The sequence below is a fragment of the Euprymna scolopes genome, chromosome 10 (assembly GCF_053919585.1).
Source record: "Euprymna scolopes isolate OS-2025 chromosome 10, ASM5391958v1, whole genome shotgun sequence".
In the NCBI taxonomy this organism is placed as follows: Eukaryota; Metazoa; Mollusca; class Cephalopoda; order Sepiida; family Sepiolidae; genus Euprymna; species Euprymna scolopes.
Genome location: NC_136491.1, coordinates 43,341,801 through 43,362,585, shown reverse-complemented (window position 1 = coordinate 43,362,585; position 20,785 = coordinate 43,341,801). Strand labels below are relative to the sequence as shown.

General features: G+C 34.6%; 1 protein-coding gene across 2 annotated transcripts in view; it reads left to right on the top strand.

The window, feature by feature from the left end:
- Positions 1–20,785, top strand: part of LOC145285951 (putative pyridoxal-dependent decarboxylase domain-containing protein 2) — a 153,580-nt gene that overhangs the window by 12,848 nt on the left and 119,947 nt on the right. The window contains exon 1 of one of the 2 annotated variants that reach the window (XM_080134472.1): positions 3,480–3,632. The exons of the other annotated variant lie outside the window; for it this stretch is intronic. Coding sequence (XP_079990598.1) covers positions 3,588–3,632 — 45 coding nt within the window. The 5' untranslated portion in view covers positions 3,480–3,587. Of the gene's footprint in view, positions 1–3,479; positions 3,633–20,785 lie in introns of those variants that run through there. 2 annotated transcript variants of the gene reach the window in all.

The following is a 20,785-nucleotide window of genomic DNA, read 5'->3' as shown; positions in this document are numbered from 1 at the left end:
ATGCTTAAATATGATATTTTAATTTGTCCAAACTTTGCACATATTATTATAGAGCCGGGATTTTAAAAGTAGAAAAATATATTTAAGTGCATCAGTAGAATCAAAACCGAAACTAGCGTTCAAAGCTGATGACGTTATCATTGTACCAACGTAACACACATATAACTCGATTAAAAATAAACTAAGATGAATGTACAAAATGTTTAACGATTTTTTTCAATTTTGACCCAATTTTGGCCCCTTAAAAACAATTTTAACCCGCTAAGGACCCATAAAAGAACAACCCGTAAAAACTCCAATCATTTGAGGCCCCTAGCGCTAGGTGTGTCAGAAACCGACCTTATGAATGCATGAAAAATATTGAATAATTTGACCTCCTATCTTTCCAAGCTTATAACTATTTGAAAAATGTAATTCAAAGCCTTTTTTTTTTTTTTTTTTTTTTTTTTTTTTGCAATTTAAGGAGCAAAGACCAAATTTTTAAAAAAAATAACAGGTTTAATAGCAAATTATGCAATATTTGTTTTTTAAATCGGTTTTCTTTAAAAAGATTTGAAGAAAATAAACGAAATTTAACTTACGGCGATTATAAAAAATTGATATAAATTCCAAAATGTCACTTACCTATAAAAATTACTAATCAATGTGTAATTCCATTCTTCATTGTTAAGAGTTCATCCATATTTATATTTTAAAATCCATTAATTTTTTAAATAAAAGAATTTTTTAAACGCCTATTTGAAAAACGCACCATGACAAAAGTATTTTACGTTTTTATCCAAAACCAGAAGTAGTTTTTTTTTTTTTTATTGTTTTGAACTATGGGTGGACATGAGGGAAGTAAAAATCACACTTTGCATTTGTTTTCTAGCCTTGTCCGTGAAGAATATGTGTTCCCATAGTTTAAAAATAGTCAAATTTTACTTATAAGATTTTGCCTGTAAAAAAAAAAAAAAAAAAAAAAAAAAAACACTCATGGAATTTTTTTTTCTTTTCTCAAAGAAATACATAAAGTTTTGATTTATTATATTTTCATTCTTTTTTTGTCGAGTGAAATTTTTTTTTTTTTTAAATATCTAAAAAAAGAAAACATTCAATGAAATAGAAAAAAATTGTCATCGTCCATTACTTACTAGACAATATAAGCAGAACATAGGCTTCCAATTTAAAAAAAAAAAAAAAATCAACGTGGTTTTTAAAAAAAAAAAAGGTTTTACATTTTGGACTTTACAGGTAAATTTTCAAAAAACATTTTTTGTTTTAATTTACAATATATTATTTATTGATTTTTATCTTCAATTTGTGATATATACAACTTTGGTATATAAATTAATTATTAAAATTTTAATAGACATTTCAAAATTGGGGAGGGGTGAATTTACAAAAAAACGTTTGTCTAAAATATTATATTCGGTTTATTGGAAAGAGCATAAACTTTCACATTGACCCTAAAAATATGGTAAAAATTGAATCAATAGAAAATTTTTTATAGATTTTTAAAGTTTAAAAATTGAAAAAAAAAAAATTAACTCGTAAAATTCAATTGATTTCATTATGTAAAAAAAAAATGGCTGCATGAAGACACGCCGACACTTTGTAAACACTGTTTTTTAAAAAATCAAAAATAATATTTCTATTATTTTTTAAACAACTTTAATAGTTTATTTTGGAAATATATTCCATAAAGAAAATAAACAACCCACTTTTAAAAGAGAAATTACGATTTTTTAATATTTCATTCACAGTTTCATGGTAGGGGTGTCAAAAATTCCCCCCAAATTCTGATACACCTACCCTAGTGCCGCTCTGTGATTTTTAGTTTTGAAGGAGATAATTTGAAAATATGGAAACCGCATAGAGTAAGTCACCTGTAGCCATCTTTGTCAATCGGATGATCTTATATTTTATGTGTGTGAAAGGTGATAACGTGCGTACGATCAGGAAGTGGCTTAGTGTATTATATTTTATTTGGCACTTCTGTACGACAGTGCCATGAGTCGATTGAGACGAGTTATCGACCCCTGTTCTTTGAATGAAAAACGCCCTCTTACCGGCCGTTCCCTGAACCTCAAATATAAACACGTGTCTCCAAAAACGCAAAAATATATAATAACAAAATAAATAACACAAAAATATAGAAAAAGCGAAACATCTATAGATTGTTTTTTTAGAATAATTTGTTTTTTTTTGTCCTGTAAGATTGTATGAAATGTAATATAATTATTTGTTTTTGTTTTGTTTTTCACAATAAGATTGTATAAAAAAAATATATAAAAATATATAAAAATATAATTTTAGTTTGTCAATGTAGCAAAATATAATTTTAAAAACATGAAACGTTTATAGAGGTTTTTGCACAAACTTTTAGAAAGGTATGAGTTATCGGCTCTTGTTCTTTGAATGAGAAACGCCCTCTATCAATCGGTCGTTCTTGAAACTAAAATGAACACATTCGCTGCATGACACTGTCATACAGAAGTGCTTTTTATTTATCTCCTCTCCAAGAGATTAAACATTAAATAAGGTCAGGTTTAAATTTGATGGAAATGTTTCTGTGGAACCAGCTAGATTCGAACTTGGCATACCCAGATTTTCAGTCCGTGTCATTAGCCACGATCCACCTCTATCTATCTATCTATCTATCTATCTATCTATCTATCTATCTATCTATAAAAGTGAACGTGTCTGTGTGTGTGTCTGTGTCTGTGTACATTTCCCTATGCAATAACTGTCACTTTTCAGTCTACAGACTCGAAATTTGATATATAGGGTACTGAGATCTGGGAAAATCTTTGTGATCGGTTTTCGGCTAGAAATTTGCCTGTTAAGGGGTCAAAGTTCAACGATTTGACCTTTGAGAACTCTACCAAACTCCTCCGCCAATTTTGGGTCTAAACACTACTAATACTACCACTTTTTTTTTTTTTTTTTTTGCTCAACACACACCTCCAAACACCTGGCAACGCCGGGCTGAAATGCTAGTTATTATATAAATTAAACTTTTTTAGCTAAAAGTTATAGCCCGTTGACTTAGAATGAGTGTTTTATGCCAAACTGATGGTTGAATATGAGTAGATTTGTGCTCAGTTTTGTATTAAATAATAACCCTTATTAATCCCTAACTGTGTATCGAACAGATGCCATAATACCTAGTTCGTTGCACCTTTATCATGACAAAAGTTCACTCAGAATTTCAGTTAGATTGGTCCAGTAGATTCCGAGAAAAATGAAACGGACAAACAGACAGACAAATAGAAATATGATATAAATATTTATTTATTTATTTATTTATTTTTTCATTTGAAAAAAAAAGAAAGAAAAAATCCAAAATATTTATAAAATGTTACATTTAAAATCGCGGATGAAAACTACATCCCAGGAATAAAACTTGTTCAACTAATAAATGATTTATATTTGTCACTTCGAATTATTGTTTACTTTTAAAGTGACCAAACAAACTGCTCCTGATTTATTATATAGAAGAATAATAACGAACACTTAACAGTAACACGTAATTCTTTTTTCTTCTCCACCCAAGCATTGACACGTAACAATTCATATGTAAGATATTTTATTGTTAAATCGACATGACAAAGAAGATATCGACATCTTTTCATTTTAAGAAAAATAAGGTATTTCTCTTATTTTAGTATTTCTAATTGTTTTGTTAGATCGTTCTCCCAAGCATTATCTCCACCGAGAGGGGAATATTGCAAATAATGTGTGAATCCCATCCCTATTCTCGAAGGAAGCTTCGCCTTTCTCTCACATCAAGGTGGGGGGGGGCGGAAAATCACATCTCTTATTTACTACCCCTCCCCCTACACGAGGGCAAAGTTAGGCACAAGTTTTTAATTGAAAGAATTTAACATCCCCACCCGCCAAAAATAAAAATAAAAGGGTACTCTTGACTGGAAAGAAAAAGTATAATTATCCCAGATGAGAAGAATCAATCCTCCTGACTGAGGACAGAACACAACAGATACTACTACCCTTGCTTAAAAAATATAGCAAAAACATTAAATAAAGTATCTCTTTATACCTTTGACACCTGAAAAGGTTACTGTTTTCGAGAAAACTTGTTTACGTTGAATATTAGGTAAAAACAAAAACTTCATGTAATAAATGAATTTCTTACATGTACATAGTTTAAAAGAAAACGAAAACAACACCTTAAATATTAAACATAAAACTGTTAGATTTCAACGTTTGCCCTTACACGGTCAATAGAAAAATAAGATTTTATATTTTTAGAAACAAAAGAGTAATAATACAGAGTAAGACAAGATTAAGTTTTTAAGCCTTCTTAAATTAATAATAAAATCGTAACAGATAACTGCATTAGTTAACATGCAATTTTCAGGTGGTTGTCTTTAGGAAAAACAGTCTAAGGTGATAATAGCTAAAATAACAAAATTAACATTTCCACCCAGTCGTAGCAGACGGAATGAGAACAATCTATTCTCATCGCTGTACAGCTTCTTGAGTTACACATCCAAGCTCAAAAAAATGTGCATGAACAAAGTAGGTTTGAGCGGCGAAATGTTGTGAAATGATGAGAATAGTAATTCGATTAATCCAAATCATTTTAGGGATTTTATCCTTGACCCTCCAAAATCAACAGAGATTATTCCATTCCTGTAATGACTTGATCCATGTTGATTGCTGTGTAATGCTAGTTCTGTGCAGTTCTAGGAGGTCCACCCTCCTAGGTTTTGCCTTCTCTTTGAGAAGAGGTTAGTTTATTGCTAATCGCCTGAGGCACCATTACCGGGAAATGCCGACGGGGCTGCACACACACTTTTTGTAGATCAGAGTACCCCTCCTCAGGGGCACTGACTTCTCAATCCTTCTTTACAAAACTGGTGTCATAGTTTTTGCAGTGGGGGGGGGGGACTAAATACATCTTAATATTTTCATCTAAAAATCAAAAACATCCGGAATTCCACTCTCTAAAGTTTTTGTGTGTGTATATATATATATATATATATAAAAATATTATTTCATATATTTACATAAAGTTTTATGAGGATATAATATTTTATGTATCTACTTTCCGTATTTACTGCAACATTGGTCAATACGTGAATAAAGTTAGGTAGTAAGTTATGAGGATGCAACGTGAAAAATTCTGTGTCGCTTAATTACCATATACGAGGGGCGTGCAATAAGTAATATCCCTGACCCACTTCCTATAGCAGTAGAGCAACGAAACTTGGCACACTTATTAGTCTTTCTCTACATAGGAACCACCCAATGCATTTCTCCCATCGTTTGATGCAGCTCTGGAGACCGTTTTTGTAGAACAGCCCAGGTTGGTCCTCCAACCACGACGTGACTTCAGAAATCAAGGTTGGATCATCTGGGAAACGCTTTCCTTTCAAAACACGTTCATGGCTGGGAAGAGGAGAAAGTCAGAGGGTGCAAGGTCAAGAGAGTAGGGAGGATGAGGTAGGATTTCATAACCACACGCCTGTGCTTCTGAGCTGGCGACATGTGAGTTTTGGACCGGAGCGTTGTCCTGCAGGAGAAGCGTACCTTTGCTGATCTTGCCCCACCTCTTGATTTTGATAGCTTCCCTTAATTTCCTCAAAAGTGAAGCATAATAGGTTCCTGTAATTGTGGTACCCTTTGCCAGGAAATCTGTCATCACTACTCTGTCCTGGTCCCAGAAGACTGTGAGCATGACCTTGCCAGCGGAGGGCTGCACCCTTGTCTTCTTTGGAGGTGGTGAGTCCAAGTGCTTCCACTGCATTGACTGGGCTTTGGTCTCTGGATCATAGTGATGGACCCAGGTTTCATCCTGTGTAATCAGTCTTTTGGAAAACTTTGACTCATCTTCTTGGCACATCTCCAAATTCATCCTTGAGCACTCGACACGTTCTCGCTTCTGGAATGGTGTGAGCAACCTTGGAATCCATCTGGCAGACACCTTATGCATGTGCAAATGGTTATGAATGATAGTTTCCACATACCTTGTAATAATCTTGACATCTTGGGTTATTTGGCGAATAGTAATGTGCTGATCTTCCAAAATGGCAGCCTCAACTTGACGGACAGATGCCTCATCAATGGCAGAAGGGGGCGACCAGGTGTGGGAGCTGTTTCCATAGACTTCCGGCCATGTTTGAATTCACGATGCCAGCGTTTTACAATCTCATATGATGGGGCATTATCACCATAAGTTTCTTTCATTTCATCAAAAGTCTCCTGTGGTGTGTGTCCTTTCAAATACAAAAACCGGATCACTGCTCGACATTCAACAGACTCCATTTCACACCTGACTCAGTTCAAACACCTGTAAAACAGAAACCACAATTAGTTCAGAGCTGTAATTTGCCACATAACCTGTAGAGATATAAATCATTGCACATGCAAAATTTCAGCTAGATCAGACAATTGGAAGTGGGTCAGGGTCATTACTTATTGCATGCTCCTCGTATATTTTCATAACTTGCTATGCTAATGTATAATCGAATTAAATAAGCCTAAGGTTTTTTGATATTGTTGTGATGTGTCCTCCCTACGGATAATAAATTCTTGAAACATTGAAGCTTTAATGAAAAGGAAAAAAACAATGTCAAACCGATCCGCATGTAGAATTGGCAAATACGAAGTTGATCCGGCCATACCAGCTAATACCAAATTAACTGAACTTGTGAAACGGAATTGGGATGTCATTCAGAAACTAATGGATGATATTGGAATTTATTTGTCTTCCCCACGAAACCAAAATGTGATGTTTTTAATGTGGAAGGAAAACCAGCTCCCCAAAAGAAGGACAAAAGGGTCATTCTTGCAATAGCCCAAAATAATAATTGTCTCAGTATAGAGGGTTTCCTCTCCATTGACCAAGGACAAATTAACTTAAGTGTAACATCAGTCAGATACTACACTTCGATCTCAGCTCAAAGGCCAAGGACCTTTTTTTTCTAATGGATGATGTTACTAAGTAAACATAGACCTGAAATCTAATTGTAAAAGATTAGAGATATGATCTACGTAGTCCTAGTCTGTGATAAACTCAAGGAGTAAACGATACTTAAACCCCTGTGGTTGGAGGGTGTTGTGGTATGTCCACCCTACAGGTAATAATAAACTCTTCCACTTAGTATAAAGACCAGATGAACATGTTTCCTGATGTTAGTACACAAGTAATGTACGAGTCTTACACTGTGGCAGTCGGACTGACGTATAACCACACTATTTATCATAATTATTTTTCTGTTTAATATATTTTGCTTCGACTTATTACTGAGTTTTCTCTCGGACGCTTACGGGACCACAACATAAATATAGTTTGGATGAATGGAAAAACTTTTACATTTATTTGCGTGTGCATGTGCGGTCAAAATATAATCAAACTTTAAAACACGCACACCAAGTTATAATCCCATGTCTAGATGTAGCACCAAGCTGTTAGTGGTGATGACGTGTAATCGGAAATGTAAGGACAGTTCAGGAAAGTGAAAAAAAATGATCAAAATTGAAAAAATAAAACGGTTAAAATAAATTTAAGTAAAACCAACAAGAAAAAAAAATTGTCATCATAAAATAAATAAACCTCGGCTGAGCTCCAATCTATGATTGCCTCAATAAGATATTCACAACCAAAACTCATCTAGCTGCAACCACTAAATAATTTTCCTTCCATCTTCTGTGTATTAAAACTAAATGGAACGTTCATGAGAAAAGTTTCTTTCCAAGAACTATCAGTCTGTGGAACACAATGCCATGGGGCAGCTTCCCAGCTGACTACAACATGGTCGTTTTCACGTCCAAATGTTAACAAGTTCTTAGTGAGCCGTCTTAAGTAATCAAGTTATGCCCAGTTTCAACCATCATTACTAATCCTCACGATGTTGTCTAACCATCTACCTGATAAACTTATTAACTCGTATCCTCGAGTGGCATTTAGCCCCTGATAAGCGGTGATTTATTAATATATTATTTTACACACACACACACACAATTCAGGGTAATATTTTCCAATGAGGTTCATACAAGAGTGCTCAATACTCAATAGGGCAAGATACACTTATTTGTTTTACATAGGCATTTATATGTGGCTACACACTCATGAGCATGTTTTGGTCAACCAGTTACAAGTAAGTAGACTTCTTCAAGCGATGCTGCTTATACAGAAATAGACTCCATTTGAATGCATACCGACATATAAATGCTTGTGTAAAACAAATAAAAAGTGTATATATATATATATATATATATATATATATAATTATTTACTATAATAATTATTTAATACGTACAGACACTAGTGTTTCATCTTTTCGGGAATCATCAGTGCAGGGTGTCACGATTGACACCAGTTGATAGATTCAACCCCGGCGACAGAAGCCATCTCTGGCTTCATTAGCAAGGACCTAATCCATATATATAATCTTATTGAAAATTGATTCAAATTCTCAAGAAACACATGAAAAACCTGTACAGAAAGTATACAGAATTTTTAATTATCCGACAAGGAGTACAGATAAATTGGGAAGATTTTATTCCGAGGAGTTTCGAAAAATGCAATTCTTCTCATCAGAGGAAAGAGGTTTACAAAATATACAATAAATGCATTAAAAGAAACTACAAAGATGAATCATATTTGCAGAAAATTTTTTTTTAAATTTGTTACAGTTTGTGAAAGTTTATACAGTTTCATAATGATCATGAAAGCAGAAACAAGTAAAAAAAAAAAAAAAAAAAGTGGAAGTATTAAAAGGATATGGTAACAATCCATTGAATAAGGAGGTAAAATCCAATAAATTCAATTAAGAATCCATAAGAACAGGATACAGGAAACAAGATCTGCCCAATTATTTCCAGGGTGTTGACGTTTAAGTGGAAGACACACAAAATAACACAGCATCTCATTGTGTATTATTATATTTTTTATTCTTTTATATATATTTTTATTTTATTATATTTTTATATTACATTTCGCTATTGTACGTTTATTGTAAACTTGACATTTACCTTATATCGATGTAACATCCCGTAAAATCCCAAACTGCCACTGGTCGGGGGAGGGGGGGTGCAGTGTGTGATTTTACAGAATTTGCATAAATTAAAGCAGTTTTTATTTGGAACCGTGATACTATTTTTAATTGATACTTTTTAAACAGGATTTCGAAAGTTAAATTTAATTATTATTACAGTAATGCTTGATTATTAAATTATTAACTGAACCAAATTGTCATAAAATTATAATTAATAATTTAAGACGATGTTTTCATCCTATTTATAAAAACGATTAGATGTAATTAGGTTTCAAAAGTTTTAATATACGAGAAAAATTTAGAGCAAGTTTAAGTGCCTTACTATGCAACAATTATGCCAAATGTCTTTCAAATTTCGAAAGATCACAAAGAAATTCATTCTTTTCTTCAAACTATTAACAAAATATTAAAATCGTTAAATTGTTTTGAAGAAATCGAAATATATTCTGGTGGATTTAATTTTGTAATTCTAAAAAAGAAAAATAGGATTAAAAACATCTTTTTATGTTATTCCATTTTTGATTTCAGTAAATAATAATAATAATAATAATAATAATAATAATAAAATCAGCCACTGCTGATAACACAAAATAGGCGTGAAGAGTCAAGAAGGATGGAAGGACCAAAGAAGCAAAGTGCTAACCAGACCTCCACTGGATATGTGTGAAGAGTACTGGGACCTTGCAGAGACTTATTGCCACCTAAAATCTAGTGAAGACCAATGGTTGTTGCCAGTGAAAACTCAATGGCAAGTGGCTGTTACGATAATGCAAAGTCATTTGCAAGGATTATCAAAAGAGGTGAAGAGTATTGGAAATCTGGGGAGACTTTTTGTTACACAGACTCCAGGAAACATCCCATTTGTTGTCAGTTCTGGGTATGACCTTAAAGGATATCCAGTAGTGAGACCCTATTTGGGGGCTCTGGGTATTGTAGAGCTGCCTCTTAGTTACCATTGCTCCCAGGTCCATTTTAGCCCAGAGTAGTTATACCTGTTAGAGCATGTGGTGCTATCAGATCAGGTTGTCTGAAGATATTGGCTTCCTAACCAATGAATGCAATAAACATTGATGTTATTCTTTTTTCCTTCTTTACAAAACTCAATCATGTTATGCAAAGTAAAAAAATAAAAACGATTTTCTTCTACAAAACAACCAAACCAAACACCATGAATAAATATTTGAAAATATGAAGAACTTGAAGAATATAAACTTTTTTTTAGATTCATCGGACTGCTGTTCTCATCTTGAGTGTGATTTTCACGTTTCGGTCGATGTAACCTCCAACCTTCTTCAGGTGTCTCTTGTCAAATTGGCGCAGTGGTTAGAATACTGGGAAAAATCAATTGTAAAAATGATATTCTTCTGAGGGTTGAAGGTTCAACTCTCAATGGGGACAACCGAAAAATACAATTGCAAATTACTTGGGACCTCTATCCATTCATGATTGACAGAACAAGAACATGCTACCCCCATGAAGTAAATAAAAGGTTCCATTTGAAATTCCATCCAAATTCCTGAGTTTGACAAAATACATCTAAAGAAGGTCTGAGGTTACATCGACCGGAACGTTGTGAAAATCACACTCAAGATGAGAATAATGGTCTGATGAATCCAAATAACCAATCCTCATCTCAAAAATTCAGAAACTTATAAACTTTTTTCCAAATTACTGATTTGACATTAAATAACCCGAAAAGGGTTGATATATCGTAAAACAAAACAACCAAACCGATTATTATCGGTAAGTAATCTGTGTAAGAACTCCTAGTGAGTATAAATAACAATTAAATGTGTAAATTGATGCGAGAAATTGTCTCATAATTTTATAATTATACATAGTGAATAGAAGATTGTTAGAGATGTAAGAAGATTAAATTTCATTCAAATGAATCAGTGTGATGGGCTGATTATTATATAACTTCCTCCCTCCACTGTTTTTTTTTTTTTTTTTTTTAAATCCAAGCAGCATTAACTTGTCCTTTTTAGGCATTGTTTATTTAAAAAATAAAACTAAAAAAAGCAAATGAAAGAAGTTTTAAAGCTGAATTAAATTGTCATCATCGGCGTCATCATCATCATCATCATCATCATCATCAAAAAAGTGTATTTATTACAATAGCCAAAAAAACAAAACAGAGTGAAAAGATAAATATATAATAAATAAATGTTACCAAAGGCAAGATAAATTACTCTTCTACCTATCTGAATAGGGTTTTTTTTATGTTTTAACTCATTTTAAAGTGTTTCTTTGCTTCAAAACAAAAGTAGTGTAAAGTCTGTAGAGTTAGAACAAAATAAAAATTGGCAGTGTGCCAGTTTGGAGCCTCGATAAATCAAGAAAAAAAAAATCGAAAACTAAACAAAATAGTAATAGAACATTACATTTTTGCATGATTTGTGACATTTATCGGATCTGTTTTTACCAGTATTTTGTTTAATTTTCTATTTTTGAGCGATTATTGTTTTTTTTTGTTTTGTTTTTTTAATCCAATATTGTCCAAACTCACTTTACCAAAACAACAAAAATAATGAAAATACAAAATAGCAGAAAAATGATCAAATCAGACGCCTTTTCCCTCAAAATACTAAATCACCTCCTCCCTTGAGGTTCTCCTTCAGACAAACTTATGATATAGAATCATTCCTCCACATAAAACACCCAGATATTCTAAAACCATATGAAACTAACTTAAACTCTTCAATCCTAAATTATTTTTATGTTTGAATACCTCTTGCTCTGCAAGTAAACCCATGCATGAGCTCAGAGTTTACATCTGCAGCGCACTTTCCTTAACTAGAGAACATAACCTAAAATCTAAAGCTCAGGCTTACATGTGTTTTCAACTAATTATACAACATTATACCCTTCGACCTACGGTTGTACTTTTTATTGAGTATGTCTCTGACAGTATCATTACTGCACTTCACATCTCCAAAGTATGTGGACCAGTTCTTATCTTTGCTATAATTATAAAGAAATGCTATGTTGAATTGGCCCTTATCTTCTCTGAACTCTTTAATAAATGCCTTGCAGAATCTTGCTGGAAAATTGCCTCTGTGGTACCAGTTTTCAAAAACTGTAGAAAGAGCTGATCCATCTTCTATATAAATCTCACCTGTCTGTTTAAATATGTATGTATGTTTGTATGTCTTCCTAAAACTTTCGACAGAGCCGACGGATTTTCACAAGATCGGTATCGTTTTGAAGCTCGACCCTTCGGACGACAAATGTCGAATAATTGGCTAAAAACATTCATTCTTTCACCCTCAACTGGGCATTTTTCTACAAGGAGGAGTTGCTTTTTTCGCTGAAATTTTTAAAAGTCATCCCCTCTTTTCGATTGACTAGACTTAATTTAAACCTTCGCCACTTCTGGTTTGGCGATGGATTCAACGGCAAAGATGTCACTTTTTTTTTTGTTCTTTTCCTCCTTCGCAGTACGGGTTTCAGTCTGCCTGCCTACTACCACTTTTTTTTAATTTTGCTCAACACACATCTCCAAACACCCAGGCAACGCTGGGCACTCAGGTTCGTCTAATATATAAAAGGCAAAATGTGTGTGTGTTTGTATGCCTTGCAAAAACTTCAGACAGATGCGTCAGAACGGGACGAAATCAATATCGTTTTAAAGCTCAGTCTTTTGGACAACAAATATCAAAATATTGGCCAAAAACATTAATTCCTTCACCCTCAACTGGCCAGTTTTCTACAAGGAAGGGTCGCTTTTTTCATCGACATTTCCGCAAGTCATCGTCTCCTTTCGATTGACTAACCTTAATTTCAACGCTCGCGACATCCAGTTTCGCCATAGACGCATCAGCTAAAATGTTATGTTTTTTTACACATTCTTTTCCTCCCTCGCATTACAGGATCGAGCCTTCAAACTAGCACTTTTGTTTTTATAGCACCTCTCTCCACCCAAGCTGCCTACTGTTGTTTTGATCCCCACCCCCCAGCTACTATCACTTTTTTTCGGGGTTCCTTACTACTCCACCTCGACACATCTGGGCAACGCCAAGTACCCCTGCTAGTAAAATATAATAACCCCATGTTTTCTCCCAGTCTTCACTATAATCTTTAAGTTCTTAATAAACCTAGCGATAATCCAGCTTGAAAATGCTAAATTTATTTCTGACCAACAATATGTATTTAGGCCTATGGTCATCTCTGAACATATATATCACATACTGGATAAAGCAGGTGAAGTTAGAGGAGTAGCACTTGATATATCCAAAACATTTGACAAAGTCTGGCAGGAAGGTCTTCTCAGAAAAATGAAATTGTATGACATTACTGGGAGAATGCTTAATATAATCCGATCATAATTAAAAGAAAGATCCAGGTTTTCTTGATGGTTGTACGTCTAAACAGCGTCACATGTGCCCTGGGCAATGATATTGAAACCTATATCATTCATGATTTTTAAAAACAACTCAAGTTATTTTTTTTTATGGAAATTATTTCAGACAAGGCATGAAGCCACTTGATGTAAGGAGCTAACAAGAATGAAAGATGATTATCACTAGGGCTAGGACAACAGCATATTCTTTTCATTATTTTCACTCTCGAGTGTGTATCCGTTAATATCTTATATGCTTTTATATAAAGTGATTTGGTTCTCGGTTGAGTAACTGTGTCTAACTGTGTCAGATATATACTCGAGAGTCAAAACAATAAGAATATGCTGTTGTTATAGCCCTAATTATCATAAAGACATGGTATGTCTATTGGCCTTAGTCTTGAATAGAACATTGCTATAGGTAGAAGGAAAAACAATCAGCAGAAAGAGTTCCACAAGTCTGTGATTTTGGAAACAAGTTACTGGAATGGGAAGCTGTATTACAATGAGCTTTCAAAATAACAACTTGATGAAGACTACTGGACCAAGAGTCAAATGAGCTGGAACAAAGGAATGTAAAGCAGACAATTGTGAAGCGCATATGCCATAATAGTATTTATAAAAAAAAGTCTGAAACTAGCAATCCCACATCTGTGAGAGAGAGGTTGCAAGGAAGAAGAAAGGGTGAGGGCCAATCAAATTACAGATGCGTTTCTGCACCTTATCAAGAACCCTCAAATGGGACAGAGATTCATCAGCTTAAATATAGCAACAGTATTTCATACATGATCTTATAATAGATCTGTTGAGATAGAGAATAGTCTCGGATACAATTGTTTCAGATGGGTTTATTTACTGATGACACTGTGCTCTATTGCAAGACAATGGCTGAATCCTTACAAAACGACCTTTAGTCTGTAGTAGAATGAAACTACAAGAAACTTTTCCAACTACCAGTTATTATTGCTGACGACACTCTTCCTGAGAGTCCAATGTTAAAACTCTTAGGTAACATAAAAAATGTTGCCAAGTTTGCTGCAAAAATAGATAAGCTCATTCTCTTTATTTCTTATGCCTGCCAGTATCCTATATCTCTATAAAGCCACCATTGGTCCGTACATTGGAGTATTGTTGCCATATCTTGACTGGTACACCAAACATTAGCCTCTCCCTCTTGGACAGAGTACAAAAAAAAAAGAAATTTCTAATCTGATAGGTTCCACACTGTCCGACAAGCTTCAGTCCCTGTTGTATCACCACAGAGTTGCATCTCTGTACCTGTTTACAAGTACTTTCATCACAAAATGTACTCGAACGAACTGAACTCTAGAGACTTATATCACTCCAAAAATACTCTTGACCCACTCTCTTAGCAGAGATCCCTGGATGCCAAAAAGCTTTCTACTCTAATAATTTCTTTCCTGGACCACTTGCCTTTGGTGTTCCTTCCCTGCTCCATGTTTCCCTAACCGAACCAATATGTAGAAATTTAAATGTAATGTGAACAAACATCTTGCTGGCCAGCTCCCCACCAATGTCAACCTCTGTTCCCACCAATAAAAATCTTTCTCATATAACATCTCTTGTACTATAATGACAATATGCTTTATTTAGGGATGAATAAAAGTTTTTCAAAACTTACTTGCTGTTGCGCATAGCATCTGTCTTCTGAAATTCATAATGATTGGTCAATTAGTTTAGGAGTGAATCCTATACATAGAAATATGTAAACATATGCACATATCTAACTTTATATGGATGGATTTAGTAAGATTGATTTTGTGTACGATCTATGTTGCTCTTTAAAAAAACAAAAGTTAAAGGGAGATAATTTTGTTTGGCTCCTCTCTGCAAAAAAAAAAAAAAAAAAGTGTAGTATCTGTTTTGTCCTTAGAGTAAGAAATTTTATATTTTTTTGCTTCCTATCCAGGGTGCCCATTTTTAGGGAGAGTTAAATTCTTTTCACTTTAAACATCAACTTCATGTCTAACTTGGTCACTGTGTAAGAGAAAAGGGAAGTGGGGGACTAACTAAGATAACGTGTACACCTTATTTTAATGGTGTCATTACATTTTAACGTACCCAAAACGTTGTAGACTCTGTCGCAAAGAAACAGAAGAAACGTAAAAACTCGACTCGCATTCCTTTTTAACAAAAACCTGTATACCTAGTATTTCCAACAATGCATTTTTGTCTTGAATCTTTTAAACAATTAATTTCTCCTTCTCTAGTCGCATGTGACTTTTCATCTCTTCTGCATCTCTAACGTATGTTTTTTCCAAATACCCGGCTCAAAATATCTCTTTCTCTGAACACGTTCCTTGAACATGCTTTTCCATCCAAGTGTATCCTTTTGTCTTTTCTGTGACGTCCCATTGCACAGCTGGCTTGCTGCTGTTGTTACCAGCGTCAGAGGCTCTGTGAAACTATGATTATACATACAATCTGCATTCCCACAATTCTAAGCAGTTGTATTATTGTTCTTAGAAACATTCACTAAAGAATAATATCAGCATTTTATTGAGTATTATTATTATTAGTATTTTATTAAAGCAAAACAAATTGATTATTTCTTTTCATTGGAGTCCTTTCCATTTTTCTGTTACTTTAACAATTGAAAATCAAATCTCATTTAATAGCTTCTCATTATTTACATTTTGTGTTACCATTTTTAATTACAAAATAGATAATTATCTTTATCTGTGTCCGCCTGTCTGTCTGCCTGTCTACTTGTGTCCGCTTATCTGCCTGTTTACCTATGTCCGCCTGTCTGTCTACCTGTGTCCACCTGTCCACCTCTGTCTTTTTTTTTTTTTTTTTTTAATTCAATTTTCACCCCAAACAAGGCACAGTGCCACTTTGAAGTAAGGGACTACTATCGGAGACATAAGTTGCAGGGGTATTATGAAGGGAGATGAGTAGCAAAATGTCTGTTCACATTACACTTGAACTTCTGCATGTCAGTACAGTTGGGAAAGCTGAATCCCGGAAGGGAGTTCCAAAGTCTAGCATTTCTGGGGAAGAAACTATTGGAGTAAAAGGCTTTCTTACACCTAGGGATCTATACTGTGAAGAGGTGGGATTTAGCTGCTTGTCAGGTTTGTCGGGGATGTTCACGTCGAGGGGGTACAAGTGCTTCTAGTTCATCAGAGCATTCACCATTAAAAGTATTTGTAGAACAGGTCGAGGGATGCAACATTTCGTCGATGGAACAGAGACTGAAGCCTAGATGACAGTTCAGGACCTATCAGGTTGGTGACTTTCTTTTGAACCTTGTCAAGAAGTGAGAGACAAATAGCAGGTGCATCAGTCCAAATACATGGGTGAATGGTGGCCTTATAGAGGTACAGGATACTTTCAGGCGTAAGTAGTTTTCTAGCACGGTAGAGAGAGCTCAACTTCTTCGCAGCAGCCTTGTTAATACTTTCAATGTATCTATTCCAGTTCATGTTCCCTGTAAACATTCAGCCGAGGAGTTTAAAAGAAGTACTTTCGGGTAATGTGTTCTTGGCCGTTGCTATTGGGGGTAGAGAAGGTTTCTTGTAATTATTGAAGGAAACAAGCTTAGTCTTGGCAGCATTGAATGTGACCATCCATTTTTGTCCCCATTCCAATACAGATTGGAGGTCATCTAGTGTTTCTGCCATTTATTTAGATATGTGTTCATTTGTTTTCCCCTCGTGCCTGCTATAGAGTATGGTGTCATCAGCAAATATACCCATCTCAGAAACAATTTTATCAACGAGGTCATTTATGAATACCAAGAATAATAAAGGTCCAAGAATAGATCCCTGAGGTACTCCCACATTTATATCATATTGTTTAGATGTATGACCATCGAGGACAACCTGGATTTTTCTCTTACTTAAAAAGGATTTAATTACATTATGTATCCTGTCCACCTGTGTCCGCCTGTCTACCTGTGTCCGCCTATCGGTTTGAAGTAAGCCAATGCGAATAACTGGTTGCCTTTATCACAGTTAGTGTATGACACAAACGATCATAAGCACTTAAAGGGACGGTTAGAATCTTAAAAAGATCTCTCGGTTAATGAGTGTTTGGCATCCGGTAGAATGCCCCATCCCCAGGAAAAAACAAAGTGATAACAAAATTAAAATAAAAAAGAGAGACTTGAATGCCTACTAGACACTATCCTCAAGTGTCTAAGGTCTCTTTTTACTGTCTCAGGACAACCTGGCACGAGGATATGTTTCCTAGAATTAAACCCTGATTAAATAATCAGAATCACATAGTATTCGTGATCCAAATAAGATCTCCTCACTATGGCTAGCCATACTATCTTTTACAACGAATGGTGCACCTTCTTCAAGTGATGTTACCTTAAGTAATTGCACGAATCTTGATACCCCACCAGACAAGATGAATTCTTGTCTTGGAATCATTTAAGACCAAAAAACAAAAAAAGAAACACATTAAAATGGTAAACTGAGGAGAGGAAAATCATATTCTCTTCTTTACTAATTCAGTGTTTGAGAGGTAAAGAACTTTAATGGAGCATTCCAATATCTATTATGTATCTCATATAAGTTCAAGTGTTAGCCCCAGGTAAGGGGCTCCTTGATTTCTGAGAACTTCGACTGAAGGAAAATAAAATAAAATGACCTGACAAATATACCCAGTTAACCAAGTGCAAAAGAGTCTTAAAAAACTTTCTTGATTGGAAAGCATGAGATAACAGGTGAATGTCTGGCATCCGGTAGAACGAAATGATAGGATTTTTTTTTTTTTTTTTTCTTAAGTGAGAAAAGCTTACTCCTGTGGAGATTATGTGTGTGTGTATGGGGGGGGGGGTAAACTCTGTTTATTACACCCCACCCCACTGTCTGATCTCATTATCACACATATAAAACTATTAGGCGATTTCTTTCATCTGTTGTTTCTTTGAAGATGCGGCACAGCAGACTCGATCGCTTTTTGAGACAGTCTTATTGAGCCGTGTTGTTATCACTGTCACTTGAACGATCAAGGCCATTTTCAATCGAGCGATCAGCTTCATGATCATATAGTCCCCCCCCCTATCGCTGGCAGGCTCGTATGCTGTTTTGTTTGTTTTGAGTTTCCAATAAATACGTACCTCATGAATATAACCTTTTATTTTATTTTCTATTTTGACATGGACAACCTTTGAGGCTCAATAGAGTTGGGTTCATTTTTCTCAGTCGTTTTCTCCATTTTTTATTTATTTTTTATTATTATTTATTTATTTTTATTTTTTTTTAACTAAGTTTTGTGTTGGGAGATACACAAACAGTGTCTCTTCTAATTTTCTAATTGCAGCCTCTCGGGAATCAATAAGGCCAGCAAAATTGTTTTCCCTTCGCCGGCAGTTAATGTAAATAGAGTAATGTTATGTCTTTAAACAGACACACTGAAAGGTGTAGCATTTGGACAAAGTTAATTTCGGTTCGGCCTTTGCTGTTTGGGCACATCAAAACTGACATTTGTACAATGTGGCGTAAAACTTCAACAAAGCAGAAGAAATGTGGTGGTGGTGGTGGTAAATGTCAGATTTAAAAAATTTTTTTATTGAAACTAAGGCTGTCTGATTGGATCCAGAACATTGCAAAAATAGGCTGATTCAGACTCTGGCTTAAAAAAAAAAAAAAAAAGAAAAAGAAAAGAAAGATACATAAAAAATGTTCAAAATTAAAAAAAGAATATAAAGATCTTATTTCATTTGAAAGTGGTTATTTTTTTATTTATTTTATAAAGGTAACCATCACGTAATAATGACACAAATATTTTGAATTATTATTATTTATTTATTTATTTTTTTTGCATCCCAAACCAGTCATATTGCCACTTCAAACGTAAGAGACTACTATTTTGGGAATCTGACAGTGAACTGTGGAAAGTTGAACAGCAAGATGTCTGTCGACATTACATTTAAACTTCAGTAGGTTAGTACAGGCATGGAAGCAGGAAATATGAAGGGAATTCTAAAGTCTAGCAGTCCGAGGAAAGACTTAGAGTAGAAGGCTTTCAGGCATCTAGAGACCTCAACAGTGAAGGGGTGGGATTCTATTGCTAGTCGGGTTAATTAAGAGTATGCACGTCGAGGGGTCAGAAGTGTTAAGTGTTCATTAGAGCATGTTCCATTTAAGTACTTGTAAAATGGGCACAGCACAAGGATGCAACATTGTGACGAAGGGACAGAGGTTAGAGTTAGCCAGTTGTGAGGGACCTATTATTTGCAAATAAAAAAAAGTCAATTTCATTAACAATTCAGTACAAGACCATCAAAAGTGGGGATGTTATTGGTTTTCTTCTGTTCCACTTGTAACTAGGTGTATTTTTACTCACCTGTACAAACGTTGTTCCTTTCATTCTTTCGCCCTTTGTCAATCACTTTCACTTCAACAATCACCACAATACCACATTTATGAACTACCCCCACTTTAAATATCCCCAATGGTTTTAAATTGATTCTAAGTTCATCATTATCATCATTAGTTTATAGTATGTTTTACTTGCTGGCATGTGATGGATGACTTTCAAAAATTAACTTCCAAACTATCTCTGACCATGTCTTTATTCATCCCTCTTTCTCTCAACCCCTTTCTTATCACTTCCTCCCATGTTTTCCCTGGCTTTCCCCTGCCAACTGATCTTGATACCTCAACTGTTCTAATACAAGTACTTATCCATTTTTTTTTCTCAATGTGACCAAACCAACAAAGTCTCCTGTTTTTCCAAACTAACCTATTTCTGGTCAGGTTTATATTTATCTCTCTTTCTCTTAAATCATTCCTTACCATTTCATCCCATGTTTTCATTGACCTTCTGCCAATTGACCCTGTTATCTCAATTGTTCTTCATCTACTAACCCAAACACACTTATCTGTTCTATCAATGTGACCAAACAAATGAAGTTTCCTGTTCTGTTCACATCTCTCTACACTGTCCAGATTCAATATTCAGTTTAGGTCGTCAGATCGAAGTATTTTTTTAAGACTTGCATTCCACACTCATCATTCTATTATCATTTCTCTCCACATAATACATATTCTCAAACTTCTTTGGTTAAGTTTCACATCCATACATCATCGTACTTCACACATATGTCTGATAAAATCTTCCCTCGGTCGACAGTGATAACATTCTGCTGATTAATAATGGTTGAAGTTTCCTAAACTTACTCCATCCACTCTTGTGATTCCACTAGCACAGGTAACAAAACTACTCAACAGCCTTAATAGTCTCGCCATCCAGATATACTTTATCCACATCTGAATTATTATCAGACTGCAGTGTCTTAAACATCTTGTACAAAAAATGATTGTCCTCTCTCAACCTATCTGTAATTCCACTGCACTTTTTATGTGACCAATGCTTACAAGTACCACTAAAGATTAAGTTGCTCCTAATCTCTTTTTCACAAGCAGAGAAACTGTTTGCGGGTTTTCCAAGATTC